Here is a 20,171-nt window from a genome sequence, read left to right on the forward strand (position 1 = left end):
AAAAACCCATTTCAACACTACACATATATTATATATATAATATTTGTGAAAAGCCAATACCATAATAAGTATTTATAACACCACATTTTGTGCCACCTGTGAGGTCCTACCCGTACCCAGAATTTCCTGTGCTTTAGTACCTGAGATCTCAAATTTTGACCCCAAACCTTTTTTTAAATTTCTTTTTTTTTTTTTTTTTTTGGAGGGTTTTGCCTCAGCACGTTCACGGCTGGGTGCTCTGAAGGATTTCAAAGCTGAGCTCTTGAACTCCTTCCACCTCTTCTGGGAGCAGGAAGGAACAGGAAGGAAATTATTTGATGGTTTGGGGTGACTCGGTGGATGTGGGATCCTCTGGACCCCAAAGCAAAACACTTCCAGGGTCAATTTAAACATGGATTTGAGAACGTGTGGAAAACCTGCCTTGAAACCCAGACCTGGATCACCTCCAGGAGTGGCTGATTTAGCCCTGAAGGGTTCCCTGTGCTCTCCGTGGACGCTGCGGGAGCGGCGTGGTCCCCTCGGGTGGATCCGGATGGGAACAGCAGAACTGGGATTGGGGCTGGAACTGGGAGTGTTAAAACCAACAGCACATCCAGGCCTGAAGGTGTTTCCTCCCCGTTCCCCTGGACTCTGGGCTGGCCCTGAGGTTTTTGGGTTCCATGAGTTCCAAAATGAAATGTGCTCGTTTGTAGGGAGAAGATTCCAGGGAGGGCAATTAAATATCTGACTCAAAGGTCACGAGCTGCAAATGAGCAGGGACATGATTAATCAAGGGAAGCATCTCCAGATTAATCAAGGGAAGCATCTCCAGATTAATCAAGGGAAGAATCTCGCCCTGATCTGCCTCCCCAGGCCAGATGTGGAGCTCCTTTCTAGGCTCCAACAGGGAATATTCCCTTTTTTTTTGGTGCTCGGAATGCCTAAATAACTGCTCTGCTCACAGGTGCACGGCGTGGTTGGGTGTGTGGATGAATCCTGGTTCGTGTCTCTGGTTGTGGGAAGGGTTTTGTGCTGCTCTGGTGTCTTTGCCAAACTTTATTATCATCTGTCTCAATGTTTTTGTGTTCTTTTATTTTTTTTTTTTTTTTTTAATCTGGAAACTTTCTGCAGAAGGAAGTTTGCAAGAATCAGAGCAGAAAAATTTGGGTTTACCCTGGTGGAAAAATTCTCAAGGGGCTTTTCTTGGAGCAGCATCAGCACTGATCAGCATCAGTGTCGTTTTGAAGCAGGAATTTGGTGTCTGGTGGGGAGAGGAGGGATCCACCCACATCTGGCTGAGGCGTAAAGCCCCCGAAACTCCCAGTCCGTGAGCTCCAGAAAGAGTTATCACAACTTGGCACCCGGCTGCTCCAAACATTGCATCTTCCCTGAGCATCATCTGCTCTCTTACGGCTCCTGCGGGACGTGGCCGGTGCTCTCTGCGTGCAGGGACAGCTGAGGCAGTGCAGGGCTTTCCCTGGAGCAGCTTTCCCTGGATCTCCCATCCCAGATCTCCCATCCTGGTGCTTCCATCCCCACATCTTCCATCCCCAGATCTCCCATTCCCAGATCTCCCATCCCAGATCTCCCATCCCCGGAGCTCCCATCCTGGAGCTCCCATCCCCACATCTTCCATCTCCAGATCTCCCATTCCCGGATCTCCCATCCTGGAGTTCCCATCCCCACATCTTCCATCCTCAGATCTCCCATTCCCGGATCTCCCATCCTGGAGCTCCCATCCCCACATCTTCCATCCCCAGATCTCCCATCCCAGATCTCCCATCCTGGAGCTCCCATCCCCACATCTTCCATCCCCAGATCTCCCATTCCCGGATCTCCCATCTCCAGATCTAGCATCCCCAGATCTCCCATTCCCAGATCTCCCATCCTGGAGCTCCCATCCCAGATCTCCCATCCCCAGATCTCCCATCTCCAGATCTCCCATCCCCAGATCTCCCATTCCCAGATCTCCCATCCCAGATCTCCCATCCCCGGAGCTCCCATCCTGGAGCTCCCATCCCAGATCTCCCATCCAGGAGCTTCCATCCCCAGATCTCCCATCCCAGATCTCCCATCCTGGAGCTCCCATCCCCACATCTTCCATCTCCAGATCTCCCATCCCCAGATCTCCCATCCCCAGATCTCCCATTCCCAGATCTCCCATCCTGGAGTTCCCATCCCCACATCTTCCATCCCCAGATCTCCCATTTCCAGATCTCCCATCCCCAGATCTCCCATCCCCAGATCTCCCATTCCCGGATCTCCCATCCCCAGATCTCCCATCCCCAGATCTCCCATTCCCAGATCTCCCATCCTGGAGTTCCCATCCCCACATCTTCCATCCCCAGATCTCCCATTTCCAGATCTCCCATCCCCAGATCTCCCATTCCCGGATCTCCCATCTCCAGATCTAGCATCCCTGGAGCAGCTTTTCCCTCGAGCAGTTTTACCCAGAGCTCCCATTCCCAGAGCTCCAATCCCTGGAGCTGTTTTCCCCAGATCTCCCATCCCAGATCTCCCATCCCCAGATCTCCCATCCCCAGATCTCCCATTCCAGATCTCCCATTCCCAGATTTCCCATCCCCGGATCTCCCATCTCCAGATCTCCCATTCCTAGATCTCTGTGCTAAGGAGAAAAAGGAGGAAAATGCCCCAAACGCTGGGATTTTGTGGGATCCTACAAGGAAACCCCTTGGGGACACACGAACAGGTGGAGGTAGGGGACAAAGTGATGCTTGGGGGGTCCTTGCTGGCCCCCAAAAACCTGGGGCTGGGCAGACTCTGGGTGGGTTTGGTGATTTTTCTCTTTTTCCAGGGAGAAACATTTGGTCCCTAATTAAATCCTAATTAAATCCAGCCCCCCGGGGCCTGGTGGGGTTAAACGAGGTACCCCAGCTCCGGGATTTCCTATTTCTCGAGTTCTCCCTTTGTGATCTTTGCAGTTCTTTCAACATTGTCCTTTTGGTGTGGTTTCTTATTTAAGTGTTTTTAATTTGAGCAAACTCCCTCCAGCTCATTCCCCCCTCTCCCTGCAAAACCTTTTCCCTTTTATTAGGGAGGAATGTTTTTAATCACCCGCATTCTTCAACCCGCCTGAACTCCGAACCTTTCACAGCACATCAGCATAAGATGGGAAACGCTTGGATAAAAGAGATGGATTACTGGAAAATCCCAGGCTGGCTTTAAGTGCTGCTCCACCTCAGATCGAGTTGTGGGCAGGCAGGGATGAGGGTGAGGGCAGGGACAAACAGGGATGAAGGCAGGAGTGAGGGCAGGGCTAGACAGGGACACAGGCAGGAATGCACAGGGATAGGGATGCAGGCAGGGATAAAAAGGGATAGGGATGAAGATGGGGGTGAGGACAGGGATAAACTGGGATGCAGGTAGGGATAAACTGGGATAGAAACAGGGATGTAGACGAGGATGCAGGCAGGGATGAACAGGGATAGAGATGAAGGCAGGGATGTAGGCAGGGATAAACTGGGGTGCAGACAGGGACAAACTGGGATTCAGGCAGGGATAAACTGGGGTGCAGACAGGGATAAACTGGGATTCAGGCAGGGATAAACTGGGATGCAGGCAGGGATAAACTGGGGTGCAGACAGGGACAAACTGGGATTCAGGCAGGGATAAACTGGGATGCAGGCAGGGACAAACTGGGATTCAGGCAGGGATAAACTGGGATTCAGGCAGGGATAAACTGGGATGCAGGCAGGGACAAACTGGGATTCAGGCAGGGATAAACTGGGATGCAGGCAGGGATAATCTGGGATTCAGGCAGGGATAAACTGGGATGCAGGCAGGGACAAACTGGGATTCAGGCAGGGATAAACTGGGATTCAGGCAGGGATAAACTGGGATGCAGACAGGGATAAACTGGGATTCAGGCAGGGATAAACTGGGATGCAGGCAGGGACAAACTGGGATTCAGGCAGGGATAAACTGGGGTGCAGACAGGGATAAACTGGGATTCAGGCAGGGATAAACTGGGATGTAGGCAGGGATAAACTGGGATGCAGACAGGGACAAACTGGGATTCAGGCAGGGATAAACTGGGATGCAGGCAGGGACAAACTGGGATGCAGGCAGGGATAAACTGGGGTGCAGACAGGGATAAACTGGGATTCAGGCAGGGATAAACTGGGATGCAGGCAGGGACAAACTGGGATGCAGGCAGGGATAAACTGGGATGCAGACAGGGACAAACTGGGATTCAGGCAGGGATAAACTGGGATGCAGGCAGGGACAAACTGGGATGCAGGCAGGGATAAACTGGGATGCAGACAGGGACAAACTGGGATTCAGGCAGGGATAAACTGGGATGCAGGCAGGGACAAACTGGGATTCAGGCAGGGATAAACTGGGATGCAGACAGGGACAAACTGGGATTCAGGCAGGGATAAACTGGGGTGCAGACAGGGACAAACTGGGATTCAGGCAGGGATAAACTGGGGTGCAGACAGGGACAAACTGGGATTCAGGCAGGGATAAACTGGGGTGCAGGCAGGGACACATAGAACAGCAGAGCTGGGGTGCCACTGCTTTGCTCCTCAATAATCTTCCTGCCCTGCTTTGTTTGCCTCTTGCTTGATTTCCCTCTTACATAAACCCAGCTCCGCTGATTCGCCTCTTTGAAAACAATCAGGAAATGCCAAAGCAAAGATTTCTATGCTGGATTTTTTTATTTTTTTTTTCTTTTCTGGGATGGCTGGCTGGGAGCAGCGTGACCAGCGGTGTCCTGAGTGACACCAGCCCAGCACTGCCACCAGGTTCCACCCTGTCCCAAAGCTCCTCAGGAGTCTGGGGGGTGCTGGAGTACCAAGTGGGGCTCCCCACCGTGCCCTGGGGTGTCCTGGCTCTCCCTCCGTGTCTGTCCCACCTCGTGGCTGAGCCCGTGGCCCCTCGGCCGCGTTCCCTGCTCCGTTCCGTGCCGGCAGCCTGGAAAATGCTGGTAACTCGTGCTGGGGCTGGAGCACAGAGCCCTCATTCACGGCTGCAGCTTTCCCAGGGCGCTCCGGGGGGACTCCGTGTCACAACCTCCCCTTCCCATGGAGGATCCCAGGGCTGCTGCTGGCACTGGGATGGTTTGTGCAATGGGATCCTGGCCCCACGGCTCTCCCACCCTAAACTGTGTTCCCAGTTCCAAGCTGTGATCCCAGTTCCAAACTGTGATCCTGGTCCCAAGCTGTGCATCCCAGTCCCAAATTGTGCATCCCAGTCCCAAACTGTGCATCCCAGTCCTAAACGGTGCATCCCAGTCCCAAATTGTGATCCCAGTCCCAAATTGTGATCCCAGTCCCAAACGGTGCATCCCAGTCCCAAACTGTGCATCCCAGTCCTAAACGGTGCATCCCAGTCCAAAATTGTGATCCCAGTCCCAAACGGTGCATCCCAGTCCCAAATTGTGCATCCCAGTCCCAAATTGTGATCCCAGTCCCAAATTGTGCATCCCAGTCCTAAACGGTGCATCCCAGTCCCAAATTGTGATCCCAGTCCCAAATTGTGATCCCAGTCCCAAACGGTGCATCCCAGTCCCAAATTGTGCATCCCAGTCCCAAATTGTGCATCCCAGTCCTAAACTGTGCATCCCAGTCCCAAACTGTGCATCCCAGTCCTAAACGGTGCATCCCAGTCCAAAATTGTGATCCCAGTCCCAAACTGTGCATCCCAGTCCTAAACGGTGCATCCCAGTCCAAAATTGTGATCCCAGTCCCAAACTGTGCATCCCAGTCCCAAACGGTGCATCCCAGTCCCAAATTGTGCATCCCAGTCCCAAATTGTGCATCCCAGTCCTAAACGGTGCATCCCAGTCCCAAATTGTGCATCCCAGTCCCAAACTGTACATCCCAGTCCCAAACGGTGCATCCCAGTCCCAAATTGTGCATCCCAGTCCCAAACTGTACATCCCAGTCCCAAATTGTGCATCCCAGTCCCAAACGGTGCATCCCAGTCCCAAATTGTGATCCCAGTCCCAAATTGTGCATCCCAGTCCCAAACTGTACATCCCAGTCCCAAATTGTTCATCCCAGTCCCAAACTGTGCATCCCAGTCCTAAACGGTGCATCCCAGTCCTAAACGGTGCATCCCAGTCCCAAATTGTGCATCCCAGTCCCAAATTGTGCATTCCAGTCCCAAACTGTGATCCCAGTCCCAAATTGTGCATCCCAGTCCCAAACTGTACATCCCAGTCCCAAATTGTGATCCCAGTCCCAACCTGTGATCCCAGGGTGCCTTTTGTCATCACGATCTCTCTAAATCCCCCCTCAGCCATCCCCAGAGTGGGGTGGGCAGAGCTGGGGGGCCGTGGCAGGAGCGGGGTCCACGCAGCCTCTCCTCGCAGGCTCCGGAGCCTCTTTGGCCCTGGGGATGCTCCACAGCTTTTTCCTGGCTCCAGGCGAGTGCTGAGGAATTGTTTTTCTGGCTTCTGTTGCCCGGCCTCCCTCTCCCCCAGCATCCCCCATCCCTCCCCGCTCTGCTTCCGCGGCCTCGCAGTTTGTTTTTATAGGGACTGAGACAAATGATGTAGAGAGAGATTCCCAGAGCCCCCGCCAGCGCTTCCCTCTCGGCTCCCGCTCCCTCCCGGGGGTGTCTGGAGCATCCCCTCCTTCACCTGGGGTGCTCCAAACCTTCCCCATCTTTATTTTTTTTTTTTTTTTTGGCCCACCCCAAGCTCTTCCCACTCCTTTTTGCTCCTCCAAGCCTTTCCTATCCCTTTTTGCTCCTCACTCCTTTTTTTTCCCCCCACCCCAAGCCCTTCCCATCCTTTTTTTCCCCCTCACCCCAAACCCTTCCCACCCCTTTTTGCCCTTCCCATCCCTTTTTGCCCCTCCAAGCCTTTTCCCACTCCTTTTTTTCTCCCCATTCCTTTTGCACCCCCACCCCAAACCCTTCCCACTACTATTTTTCCCCCACCCCTTTTTGCCCCCTACCCCTTTTTTGCCCTTCCCACCCCTTTTTCCCGGGATGGGGCAGCATCAGGAGGTGCTGAGCTGCCATGGGGAAGCTCAGACCAAACCTCGGAGTTTTTTAGGGAGCAGAGAAAGGCTGGGACAACTCTTTGGGTGCCACCATCTGTGCCTGGGTGGACTCATACCCCTCGTACCCCCCGTTCCCGTTGCAGTGATGATCCCAAACAGCGTCCCCAGCTCCTGCCCCTCTCTTGGTGACATTTGGCCGGTGGGGACACGGGGCTGGCCAAAGTTCTCGGTGTCACGGATGGGATTTAGCTGGTTCCCATCCCGAGGGGTGATGGTTACAGCCTGTCCTTGTCCCCCTGCCAGCGCCATCCCCGTCCTGCGGGAGGGGACAAGAGAAGGGGACAAAGAGGAGACAAAGAGGAGGGGACAGAGGAGGACAGGCAGGAGGGGACAGGGAGGAAGGGACAAGAGTAGGGGGACAGGCAGGAGGGGACAAGGAGGGGACAAGGAGGAGGGGACAGGCAGGAGGTGAAAATGGGGCGGTTTTGGGGGTGTAAGGGACAATTTCAGGTGTGTAACTGGTGCTGTTTTGGGGGTATAAGGGACAATTTCAGGTGTGTAACTGGTGCTGTTTTGGGGGTGTAAGGGACAATTTCAGGTGTGTAACTGGTGCTGTTTTGGGGATGTAAGGGACAATTTCAGGTGTGTAACTGGTGCTGTTTTGGTGTGTAAGAGACAATTTCAGGTGTGTAACTGGCGCTGTTTTGGGGGTGTAAGGGACAATTTCAGGTGTGTAACTGGCGCTGTTTTGGGGGTATAAGGGACAATTTCAGGTGTGTAACTGGCGCTGTTTTGGGTGTGTAAGGGACAATTTCAGGTGTGTAACTGGTGCTGTTTTGGTGTGTAAGAGACAATTTCAGGTGTGTAACTGGCGCTGTTTTGGGTGTGTAAGGGACAATTTCAGGTGTGTAACTGGTGCTGTTTTGGGGGTATAAGGGACAATTTCAGGTGTGTAACTGGTGCTGTTTTGGTGGTGTAAGGGACAATTTCAGGTGTGTAACTGGTGCTGTTTTGGGGGTGTAAGGGACAATTTCAGGTGTGTAACTGGTGCTGTTTTGGTGTGTAAGAGACAATTTCAGGTGTGTAACTGGTGCTGTTTTGGGGGTGTAAGGGACAATTTCAGGTGTGTAACTGGTGCTGTTTTGGTGTGTAAGAGACAATTTCAGGTGTGTAACTGGCGCTGTTTTGGGGGTGTAAGGGACAATTTCAGGTGTGTAACTGGTGCTGTTTTGGTGTCCCCAAGGGCTGGGGTTCCACTCCTCAGCGAGGTTGTGCAGGGAACATCTTCCCTCCAGATCCCTTCTCCACCGTGGTGTCATGGCGAGGCACCTGCAGCTCCCTGGAGCCTCTCCAGAAGGGATGGGATTTACAGGAATCTCTTTTCCCACCTGCTAGGGGACGCTGTGCAGGCAGAGGATGTCCCACAGCAAATCCCCTTTGTGTCCCCACAGCTGCTGTGACCCCGTGCACCTCCCCACGGGTGCCCCAGGCCGTCCCCATGGACCTGAGGATCGGGCAGCGCGTGGTCAAGCCCCAGGACACGGCGCTGCTGGCCCTGAAGCAGCAGCAGCTGCAGCACCAGCTCTTCCTGGCCAGCCTGCACCAGCAGCAAGTGGAGCAGCTCGCCCACCAGCACGTCAGGGTATGGGTTAATCCAAGGTGGCGGGGGGGTTGTTGTCCACACCCCACTTTTGGAACGGTTTAGGGCAGTATCGGTCACTTTGGAAGGTGAATTTTGCACCCCCCAGAACACACAGAGGTGCCAGAATCAAAGCTGGGTTTGAGTTTCTCCTCTCTGGGCAACGATTCAGAGGAAAAGACAGGGAAATCCCAATGCCAAAATAACATTCCCAGGTGAATTCCTGCTTTTCCCTGAGCTGGAACATCTGGAGGGGCTTCCAGCCAGCCCAGGGACATCTCTGACGCAAGGGAGGCAGGTTTGGGGGGGTTCGCATCTTAATTCCGGGCCAAATCCCAATCCTGCCAAGGCCAGGGGTGTCCAGATGTGCTCTGTGTGCAGAGCAGGAGCCAGAGTGGCTGAGGGGGATCCCTGCGGGCCAGGAGCTGCCTCTCCCCGGCCACCACTGCTGCTCTGCCCCCGGGGGCACTTGGCCTTTGTGGGGAAGTGTCACTGCAGAATTCACTGCCAGGTGTGATTTTCACAAAAAGAAAAACAGCAGCGGGATTTAGCGGGGGGGTGGCTCCTCCGGGAGTCTTGGGAGGGAGGCAGGTGGGAGGACACGCCCTGGGAGTTGTGACAATGTCCAAGGGGTTGTGACAATGTCCAAGGGGTTGTGACCATGCCCAGGGGGTTGTGACCATGCCCAGGGAGTTGTGACAATGTCCAAGGGGTTGTGACCATGCCCAGGGAGTTGTGACCATGTCCAGGGGGTTGTGACAATGTCCAAGGGGTTGTGACCATGCCCAGGGAGTTGTGACAATGTCCAAGGGGTTGTGACAATGTCCAAGGGGTTGTGACCATGCCCAGGGAGTTGTGACCATGTCCAGGGAGTTGTGACAATGTCTGGGGAGTTGTGACAATGTCCAAGGGGTTGTGACAATGTCCAAGGGGTTGTGACCATGCCCAGGGAGTTGTGACAATGTCCAAGGGGTTGTGACAATGTCCAAGGGGTTGTGACCATGTCCAGGGAGTTGTGACAATGTCTGGGGAGTTGTGACAATGTCCAAGGGGTTGTGACAATGTCCAAGGGGTTGTGACAATGTCTGGGGAGTTGTGACCATGCCCAGGGGGTTGTGACATTTCCAGGGAGTTGTGACCATCCAGGTACCGAGATCTCCCTGCCTGTCCCCAGGGCTGCTCAGGACAGTCAGTTCAGCTGGGATTTCCCTCATATCACGGATTTTGTTCCCCCCCTTTTCCCCCGCTTTTGTGCTCAACAAATATTTTTATTTTTTGCCACATTGCAACACAGCTACAGCTGTGCCCCAACACGCTGAGAGGAGGCAGCGAGTGGGAACAGACAGGGTTTGACTTTTACGATGTCCCCGGGGAGATCAAAACACCCCTGGTGACCAAAAACGTGTCTGGTTTGTTGTGATGGAACAACTTCACACGTTCCCATCAGCCAGAGTGACACAAGGGACTGTCCCTCTGTCACCGTGTCCCCCTGCCTGGGGCTGGGGAGGGGTCAGAGGGCTCAGGTGGGGTTGGGGTGGTCCCGTGCCCATGTCCTTGTCCCACAGGTGGCCATGGAGTCCCCGCACCGTGAGGCTGAGACGGGGCAGCAGGAGCAGGAGCTGAGGCAGATCCTCAACAAGGACAAGAGCAAGAGGAGTAAGAGTTCCCTGTGCCCGAGGGGGGGGACCAGAGGGGATTTTGGGAGGGGGTTTGGGGGGTTCTGCTCTGATCCAGACCAAGGTCTGCCTTCCCGTGGGGGAAAGAGGTGGGAGAGCATCCACAGAGACCCCACTGGGACCCCCGGACTGGGTTATGGACCCCATTGAGGTGTCAGACCCCCCTGGGACCCCCAGGATGGATTTTTGGACCCCATTGAGGTGTCAGACCCCCCTGGGACCCCCAGGATGGATTTTTGGACCCCATTGAGGTGTCAGACCCCCCTGGGACCCCCAGGATGGATTTTTGGACCCCATTGAGGTGTCAGACCCCCCTGGGACCCCCAGGATGGATTTTTGGACCCCATTGAGGTGTCAGACCCCCCTGGGACCCCCAGGATGGATTTTTGGACCCCTCCCAGCCACGGTCTCCCGGCGCCCTCTGGAGGAGCTGCCGAGGGCTTGCTCCCAATTTTGGGATGCCCGGGGCTCCACATTGCACCTAATTAATTAATAATGAATTAATTTACTTGCCCACGGAGTGCTGGCACAGACCCATGGAGCATTCCTAGATCAGGAATGGGGTGGGGGCAGCTCCAGCTGTGCCTCTCGGGGGTCTCCAGCCATCCCTGGAGCCCCGGGGTCCGCAGGGACCGTGGGGTCACTGTGGTCAGCACCACGGTCACTGTGGTCACCGTGGTCACCTTGCAGGTGCTGTGGCCAGCACGGTGGTGAAGCAGAAATTGGCCGAGGTGATCCTGAAGAAGCAGCAGGCGGCTCTGGAGAGGACCAGCAACCCCCCCACTGCAGCCATGCCCTACAGGTAAAACACCTGGGCACCTTCAGCCCCACCCAGCAGGACCCGGCCCTGCCTCTGGCACCTGCACAAGGTGTGTGGCACCTGCACAGGGGCACAGGAGCAGCTGGGAAGGGGCTCTGGTGTCTCCCCCACAGGTCCCTGGAGCCTCTGGAGCCCGAGGGTCCCTCCCCTGCCGTGCTCAGCACCTTCCTGTCCCCTGTGCCCAGCACTTCTCTCGATCCCCCTGAGCATTTTCCACTGCGGAAAACAGGTAAGGCCTGAGGAACGTCCCGGCGTCCCTCCATTCTTTGGGAATGTCCCTGTGTCCTTCAAGATGTCAGGAATGTCCCTTACTGTCCCTCACCTGTCCCTCACTGTCCCTCACCTGTCCCTCTCTGTCCCTCACGTGTCCCCGCAGCGTCCGAGCCCAACCTGAAGGTTCGCTGCAAGCCCCGGAAGTGCCTGGAGCGGCGCAAGAACCCCCTGACCCGCAAGGAGAGCGCTCCCCCCTCGCTGAAACGGCGCCCGCCCGACGCCATCGGTGAGGAGGGGACGGGGGGACCCTGGGGGGACCCAGCTCTGTCACCTGTGTCACCTGTGACACCTGTGTCACCTGTGTCACCTGTGTTACCTGTGTCACCTGTGTCACTTGTGTGCTGTTACCTGTGTCACCTGTGTTATCTGTGTTACCTGTGTTACCTGTGTGCTGTGTCACCTGTGTCACCTGTGACACCTGTGTGCTGTTACCTGTGACACCTGTTACCTGTGTCACCTGTGTGCTGTTACCTGTGTCACCTGTGTCACCTGTGTCACTTGTGTGCTGTTACCTGTGTCACCTGTGTTATCTGTGTTACCTGTGTCACCTGTGTGCTGTGTCACCTGTGTCACCTGTGACACCTGTGTGCTGTTACCTGTGACACCTGTTACCTGTGTCACCTGTGTGCTGTTACCTGTGTCACCTGTGTCACCTGTGTCACCTGTGTCACTTGTGTGCTGTTACCTGTGTCACCTGTGTTATCTGTGTTACCTGTGTCACCTGTCACTCGTGTGCTGTTACCTGTGTCACCTGTGTGCTGTGTTACCTGTGTGCTGTGCTACCTGTGACACCTGTGTTACCTGTGTCACTTGTGTGCTGTTACCTGTGTCACCTGTGTCACCTATGTCCTGTGTCACCTGTGTTACCTGTGTCACCTATGTCACCTGTGTCACCTGTGTCACCTCAGTCCTATATCACCCGTGTGCTGTGTCACCTCTGCTTGGGGTCCTGTGTCACCTCGGCCTGGGGACCTGTCACCTGTGTCACCTGTGTCCTGTGTCACCGGGCTTTGACGTGTCCTCCAGGGGCAGGGATGGTTGGGAGGTGTTGCTGCTGCTGCTTGTGGGGTCCAGGGTGGAATTTGGGGTCCAGGATTGGGGGCCTGGGATGGAATTTGGGGGCCCAGGATTGGGGGTGGAATTTGGGGTCCAGGACTGGGGACCCAGGATGGAATTTGTGGTCCAGGATTGGGGGTCCAGGATGGAATTTGGGGGTCCAGGATGGAATTTGGGGGCCCAGGACTGGGGTCCAGGATGGGCTGGAAGTACCCCAGACCCAGCATGGGGGTGATCACTCATAGCTTCCACCACGGATTTGAGCTGCAGGAGGGTGGGGGGCAGCGTTTGGAGGGACAGGGCAGGGGGGCTGTGCCCTCACCCCATTTCTGTCCCCCCAGACTCGTCCCCCAGCAGCAGCAGCACCCCCGTGTCCGGCTGCAGCTCCCCCAACGACAGCCTGGCCCCCGAGCACGGAGCGCTGCCCACCCCCGGTGTGGCACACGAGGTGAGCTCCGGGGGCTTTTTGGGACCCTTTTTTGGGGACCTGGGGACCTCTTTGGGCTCACGAGCAGGACACGACCCCAGCCCTGAACCTCCTGCCTGGAGCTGCTCTCCCTGCATGATGGGGTGTCCTGGGGTGTCCTAGGATCCCCTGGAGTGCCCTGGGATGTCCTGGGATGTCCTGGGGTGTCCTGGAATTCCCTGGGGTGTCCTGCGGTGCTCTGGAATTCTTTGCTCCAGAGCCTGGCACTTCCCGACACCCCCCCTCCTTCAGGGTGCATTTCCCTTCTCCCAGGGCTGTCCTGTCCCACAGGTGTCCCGGGTCTGTCCCTAGCACTGTCCCAGGGCTGTCCCCGCTATCCCTGTCCCCGTCCCTGTCCCCATCCCTGTCCAGGGCACTGATGGCTCCCGTTTGCTGCAGGCTCCCCTGGCCCAGCGGCTGCTGATGCAGGAGAGTTCCCTGGCCCAGTTTGCCCTGCAGAGCGCGGCCTCGCTGCCGGCCATCACCCTGGGGCTGCCGGCCACCACCGGTGCCAGGGTGGGTGCCCGGGGTGTGCCCCCTGCACTGGGGGGTCGTGGGGGGCTTTCCTTTGGGTTTGGGGTTCCTGCCCCCGGGCACGGTGGAGACAATTCTGTGCTGTCCCTGTGCCCTGTCCCTGTCCCTTATCCCTGTCCCTGTCCCTGTCCCTGTCCCCTCCCTCACCTTGTCCCTGTCCCCTCCTTCACCTTGTCCCTGTCCCCATCCCTGTCCCCTCCCTGTCCCCTCCCTATCCCTGTCCCATCCCTCACCCTTCCTTGTCCCTATCCCTGTCCCTGTCCCCATCTGTGTCCCATCCCTGTCCCCTCCCTGTCCCCTCCCTGTCCCTGTCCCCTCCCTCACCTTGTGCCTGTCCCTATCCCTGTCCCCTCCCTGTCCCCTCCCTGTCCCTGTCCCCTCCCTCACCCTGTCCCTGTCCCCCCAGGTCGAAGCCGAGCGCCGGGCTCTCCCCAGCCTGGCTCACCGTGTCCCGGTTCTCAACGGGCCGGTTCTGCCGGGCCCGCACTCGCCCGTCTTCATCCCAGCCAGCCTGGAGCAGCACGAGGCCAGCAGCCCCCTGTCCCCTCGGCTGCAGCCCCTCATCATCCTCGAGCCCTCGGTCACCCACGCTCCGCTGGTGGCGGGTGAGTGTCCGGCTGGGGGGACGTGGGGACAGCAGCACGTCCACCTCCCCCTGCCACCCCTCACCTGTCCCTGCTGTCCCCTCCAGTGCCAGGTCTGGGGACGGTCCCGTTCTCCTTCGCCCCGTCCCTGATCCCTGCGGAGCGCCTGTCCCTGCCCGGACATCACAAACCCCTGGGCAGGACCCGCTCGGAGCCGCTGCCCCCGAGCCCCAAGGCCGTGCAGCAGCACCTGGTGTTCCAGCAGCACCATGCACACTTCCTGGAGAGGCTCAAACAGCAGACGCACCTGGGCAAGGTGAGACCCTCACCTGGGCAAGGGGAGACTCCCTGGGCAAGGTGAGACCCCACCTGGGCAAGGGGAGACCCCACCTGGGCAAGGGAAGACCCCACCTGGGCAAGGGGAGAGCCACCCTGGGCAAGGGAAGACCGCACCTGGGCAAGGGGAGACCCTCACCTGGGCAAGGGGAGACCCCACCTGGGTAAGGGAAGACCCTACCTGGGCGAGAGCCACCCTGGGCAAGGTGAGACCCTGCCTGGGTCAAGCAGGTGGCACTTGGGGGGTACAGGGTGACATTGCCACTGCTGGACAGCGGCTGCTGACCCATGTGATGCGACCCAGGTGGGGTGACCCAGGTGAGGTGACACAGGGGACGTGACACCATGTCCAGACTCACAGAAGGCACAGCTCAGCTTTTCCTGGCTCCCTCCTGCTCCTTTCACTGTCCCCTGCCACCTCCCCTGCTCCTGTCCCCTGTCACCTCCCCTGTCACTGTCCCCTTACCTGCAGCGCATGGCCAAGTCCAGCGAGAAGCCCCGGCTGCGACAGATCCCATCCTCGGAGGACATGGAGGCCGAGGGGACACTCCCGGAGGTGGCAGCCGAGGGTGGGGACCCCAGCAGGACACGGGCAGAGCCCCCCCGGCCTGGGAAGGAGCCCGAGAGGTCACAGAAGATGGGACAGCCCCAGGAGGAGCTGGTCCTGCAGCAGGTACGGGAGGGACTGGGAGCTCTGGGGACACGGGGACAGCATCTGTGGCTGCCAGGGACAGGGACAGAGCTGCGGCCACCCCTGGTGTCAGCACGGCTGGGTATTGTCCCCAAATTGCCGGGATTTGTCCCCAAATTGCCAGCTCGGTCCCATCGCTGCTGTCATTGTGGGGCTGAGCCGGCAGGGAGCAGCAGATCCTGGGACAGTTCTGTCCTGTCTGTCCTGTCCTGTCCTGTCTGTCCTGTCTGTCCTGTCCTGCCTTGTTCCATCCTGTCCCATCCTGCCCCATCCTGTCCCGGCTCCGAGACCGGAGCAGCCGCTGGATGCAGCTCTGGACACACCAAGCAGGGTTCTGTCCCTGTCTCTGTCCCTGCCCCCTCTCAGCAGTGTCCCTGTCCCTGTCCCCTTGCTGTGTCCTTTGTTCCCTGTCCCTGTCCCCTCACAGTGTCCCTGTCCCTGTCCCCTCACAGTGTCCCTGTCCCCTCACAGTGTCCCCTATCCCTGTCCCATCTCAGTGTCCTCTGTCCCCTCAGTGTCCTCTGTCCCCTCACGGTGTACCCTGTCCCTGTCCCCTCTCAGTGTCCCCTATCCCTGTCCCCTCTCAGTGTCCCTGTCCCCTCAGTGTCCTCTGTCCCCTCACATTGTCCCTGTCCCCTCAGTGTTCCCTGTTCCCTCAGTGTCCCCTGTCCCTGTCTCCTCTAAGTGTCCCCTGTCCCCTCATGGTGTCCTCTGTCCCTGTCTCCTGTCCCCTGTCCCTGTCCCCTGTCAGTGTCCCTGTCCCCTCAGTGTCCCCTGTCTCCCCAGGCCTTTCTGTGGGACTCCTTCCAGCGGGTGCAGCAGCAGCTCCTCAAGCGCCAGCCCTTGGCCGACCCCGCCGTGGTCCCCCCTGGCCACCGACCCCTGTCCAGGGCTCAGTCGTCCCCAGCCACTGCCACCGTGTCCCTCCCTGCCCAGGACACCAAAGCTCTGTCCCTGCCCGTGCAGGAGCAGCCACCCAAGCCTCACTTCACCACAGGTATGGTCACACGTGGGGGATTGTCACAGGACACTGCGGACACATCGATCCCGGTCATTCCTGGACATTTTGGGAGTGCCAGGAGAGAGTTGGGGTGGCCCATTCTTATCTCAGGTGGCTTTTCCAGGCAGGATTTGCCCATCTGGGCCACCCGGCTGCATTCCTGGGCCACCTCTCCAGGATGTGCTTGCAGCAGGTTTGGGAGAGAGGTCCTGGGGATTTGGGGCAGAATTTCCCAGGTTTGGGGCAGAATTTCCCAGGTTTGGGGGAAGAATCTCCTGTGGTTTGGGGGGGGATTTTGGTCAATATTTGGGGTCTCGGAGCTCTGCAGCTCTTGTGGTTCCTGGCAGGGCTGGTTTATGACTCAGTGATGCTGAAGCACCAATGCACCTGTGGGGACAACAGCAACCACCCCGAGCACGCCGGCAGGATCCAGAGCATCTGGTCCCGGCTGCAGGAGCGGGGCCTGCGCAGCCGCTGCGAGGTGAGCTGGGAGGGGCCGGGCCTGCCTCCACCCCCTGATCCCATCTGCATCCCATCCCATCCCATCCCATCCCATCCCATCCCATCCCATCCCATCCCATCCCACCCCATCCCATCCCACCCCATCCCATCCCATCCCATCCCATCCCATCCCATCCCATCCCATCCCATCCCACCCCATCCCATCCCATCCCATCCCATCCCACCCCATCCCATCCCACCCCACCCCATCCCATCCCATCCCATCCCATCCCATCCCATCCCATCCCATCCCATCCCATCCCATCCCACCCCATCCCATCCCATCCCATCCCATCCCATCCCATCCCACCCCATCCCATCCCATCCCATCCCATCCCACCCCACCCCATCCCATCCCATCCCACCCCATCCCATCCCACCCCACCCCATCCCATCCCATCCCATCCCATCCCATCCCATCCCATCCCATCCCATCCCATCCCATCCCATCCCATCCCATCCCACCCCATCCCATCCCATCCCATCCCATCCCATCCCATCCCATCCCACCCCATCCCACCCCATCCCATCCCATCCCATCCCACCCCATCCCATCCCATCCCATCCCATCCCATCCCATCCCATCCCATCCCATCCCATCCCATCCCATCCATCCCCATTTTCCTGGCTGGACCCTCCTCCTCTTTCCATCCCCACTTGGGATTTGCTCTCTGCTGGAAGCTGGACACAGGGAGAGGCTGATCCCCCCAAAAAACCTGCAGGTTTTTCCTAGACCCAGCCTGGTTAAACCCAGCCTTGGGCCCAGCTCTAACTCCCCGATTACAACTCGGTGCTGCTCACATCCCAACCCAGCTCACCCTTAGCTGTCACAAGCAGGATGTGCCACCCTCACCCCACTCTGGGGCGGTCCCCCTGGGTGTGTCCCCCCCTTGGTCACAGCCGTGTCCCCCCCCAGTGCCTTCGGGGCCGTAAAGCCACCCTGGAGGAGCTGCAGAGCGTCCACAGCGAGCGCCACGTGCTGCTCTACGGCACCAACCCCCTCAACCGCCTCAAACTGGACAATGGCAAGCTGGCAGGTGAGTTGGCAACCTGGCACCCATGCCCTGGCACCTCCCAGCAGCTCCCCTGGGTGCTGGACCCAGCTTGGTCCCCTTGTCCCAGCCCTGTGGTCATTGCTGTCCCCTCTCTCCACAGGGATCCTGTCCCAGAGGACGTTTGTGATGCTGCCCTGCGGGGGGGTGGGGGTGAGTGCTGGGTCCTGACCCTGATTTTGGGGGGATTGGGGGTCAGTGCTGGGTCCTGACCCTGATTGTGGCGGGATTGGGGGTGAATGCTGGGTCCTGACCCTGATTTTGGGGGAGTTGGGGGTGAATGCTGGGTCCTGACCCTGATTTTGGGGGGATTGGGGGTCAGTGCTGGGTCCTGACCCTGGTTTTGGGGGGATTGGGGGTCAGTGCTGGGTCCTGACCCTGATTTTGGCGGGATTGGGGGTCAGTACTGGGTCCTGACCCTGATTTTGGGGGAGTTGGGGGTCAGTGCTGGGTCCTGATACTGATTTTGGGGGGATTGGGGGTCAGTGCTGGGTCCTGACCCTGACTGTGGCGTGACTGGGGGTCAGTGCTGGGTCCTGATACTGATTTTGGGGAGATTGGGGGTGAATGCTGGGTTCTGACCCTGATTTTGGGGGGCTTAGGTCACTGTTCCATCCCTGACCTGGTTTTGGGAGTGAGGGGGTCACTGCTCCATCATTACCCTGGATTTTGGGGATGTGGGGGTCACTGCTCCATCCCTGTCCCAGATTTTGGGGGTCTGGGGTCACTGCTCCATCCTTGCCCCCCTCTTTGGGCAGAGCTGTTCCTTTTTGACCCCTCAGGGATCTCTGGGCAGCTCCCAAATCTTCCGTGCTGCCTAGCTGGGGCTGTCAGATGGATCAGAGCTGCTCCTGGTCCTTGGGAAACTCCAAACACCCCAATCTGGGATGGGATCCTCAATCCTGAACCCCCTGCCCCTTCCCAGGAGGGGCTGACAGCACGGGGGTCCCCATGGGGGGAGGACAGCGGTGACATGGGCACAGCAACTCTTCCCTTCTCTTCCCAGCTTTCCATTCCCAGCTTTCTTTTCTGGATTCTCTGCATTCACTGTCCCTGTCCCTGTCCCTGTCCCTGTCCCTGTCCTGTCTCTCTCTTGCAGGAAGGGGCTCCCTCGGTGCCTTCCTGCTGCCTCTTCTGGTTCTTCTCCTGTCCTTGCCCCCCGTGCTGGGCTCCAGCTCTGCTTTCCCTGCTCTGCCTCCTTCCCCCTGCTCTGCCCACCCCTGGGCACGGGGAGTTCACGCGTGGCCCCGAGCTCAGGAGAATTTTTGGGGTTTTTCGCCTCTGACGTGGTGCTGATCACAGCAAGATGTTTGGTTAAAGATTAAAATAAGATAAAATGAAGAAGGTAAAGGAGGGGGTTGGGTAGGGGCTGGGTAGGAGGAGAATGGGGGGGTGGGGGGTGGCACAAAGTCACCTTGGGGTGGCACAGGACACCAACCCCTGCTAGATCCCGTGACTGAGGTGTCCCCTGGTCACCGAGGGGTCCCCTGGTCACTGAGGTGTCCCCTGGTGCTGTGTCCCCCTCTGAGCAGTGTCCCCATCACTGAGATGTCCCCTGGTCACTGAGGTGTCCCCTGGTCACTGAGGTGTCCCCCTGGTGCTGTGTCCCCCTCTGAGCAGTGTCCCCTCCCCCCCAGGTGGACAGTGACACCATCTGGAATGAGCTGCACTCGTCCAACGCTGCCCGCTGGGCCGCTGGCAGTGTCACCGAGCTGGCCTTCAAGGTGGCCACCAGGGAGCTGAAGGTACGGGGTGGCTTGGGGGGGGGTCCCAGGGCAGTGTCACCTCCATGGTTGGGGGCCCAGAGTGGTGTCACCTGCATGGTTGGGGGCCCAGGGCGATGTCACCCCCATGGTTGGGATCCCAGGATGGTGTCACCTGCATGGTTGGGGTCCCAGAGTGGTGTCACCTGCATAGGTGGGGGCCCAGGGTGGTGTCACCTCCATGGTTGGGGGCCCAGGGTGGTGTCACCTGCATGGTTGGGGGCCCAGGGCGATGTCACCCCCATGGTTGGGATCCCAGGATGGTGTCACCTGCGTGGTTGAGGTCCCAGGGTGGTGTGGCTGTGTGACCCTGGGGATGTGGGCTCTGTGTGACCCTGGGTAGATGGGATGAGTGTGACCCTGGGGACACAGGATGGGTTCTGTGTCACCCTGGGGACACGGGCTGGGCTCTGTGTCACCCTGGCAGTGCCACCTCTCACCCCTGCCCTTTTCTCTGTCCCCAGAACGGCTTTGCCGTGGTGAGGCCACCAGGACACCACGCGGATCCTTCCACGGCCATGTAAGGCTCCTCCTCACGGGAGCCCCAAAAATGGCTCAAAACCACCCCAAAACACCCCCTGGAGCCACCCCTGTCCCAGCCCCTAAGGAGGGAGCTCGGGAAGGGCCCCAGGGGTGACTCCCATCCCTCTCCCCAGGGGATTCTGCTTCTTCAACTCGGTGGCCATCGCTGCCAGGCAGCTGCAGCAGAAAGGGAAACTCAGCAAGATCCTCATCGTGGACTGGGTGAGTGCCCAGAGCGTCCCCAGAGTGTCCCCAGAGTGTCCCCTCTGTCCCCAGAGTGTCCCCAGAGATTAGATCCAGGA

General features: G+C 58.2%; 1 protein-coding gene across 1 annotated transcript in view; it reads left to right on the top strand.

The window, feature by feature from the left end:
• Positions 1-20,163, top strand: part of HDAC7 (histone deacetylase 7) — a 36,849-nt gene extending 16,686 nt beyond the window's left edge. The window contains exons 2-19 of the mRNA XM_062510853.1: positions 8,408-8,598; positions 10,161-10,251; positions 10,962-11,073; positions 11,205-11,320; positions 11,468-11,590; positions 12,762-12,868; positions 13,286-13,402; positions 13,827-14,025; positions 14,112-14,320; positions 14,813-15,013; positions 15,818-16,028; positions 16,379-16,512; positions 17,449-17,569; positions 17,688-17,737; positions 19,222-19,329; positions 19,812-19,867; positions 20,004-20,091; positions 20,146-20,163. Coding sequence (XP_062366837.1) covers positions 8,408-8,598; positions 10,161-10,251; positions 10,962-11,073; positions 11,205-11,320; positions 11,468-11,590; positions 12,762-12,868; positions 13,286-13,402; positions 13,827-14,025; positions 14,112-14,320; positions 14,813-15,013; positions 15,818-16,028; positions 16,379-16,512; positions 17,449-17,569; positions 17,688-17,737; positions 19,222-19,329; positions 19,812-19,867; positions 20,004-20,091; positions 20,146-20,163 — 2,252 coding nt within the window. The remainder of the gene's footprint in view (positions 1-8,407; positions 8,599-10,160; positions 10,252-10,961; positions 11,074-11,204; positions 11,321-11,467; positions 11,591-12,761; positions 12,869-13,285; positions 13,403-13,826; positions 14,026-14,111; positions 14,321-14,812; positions 15,014-15,817; positions 16,029-16,378; positions 16,513-17,448; positions 17,570-17,687; positions 17,738-19,221; positions 19,330-19,811; positions 19,868-20,003; positions 20,092-20,145) is intronic.
• Positions 20,164-20,171: the final 8 nt, after the last annotated feature.

Source organism: Cinclus cinclus, chromosome 30 (genome assembly GCF_963662255.1).
Source record: "Cinclus cinclus chromosome 30, bCinCin1.1, whole genome shotgun sequence".
NCBI classification, from domain to species: domain Eukaryota; kingdom Metazoa; phylum Chordata; class Aves; order Passeriformes; family Cinclidae; genus Cinclus; species Cinclus cinclus.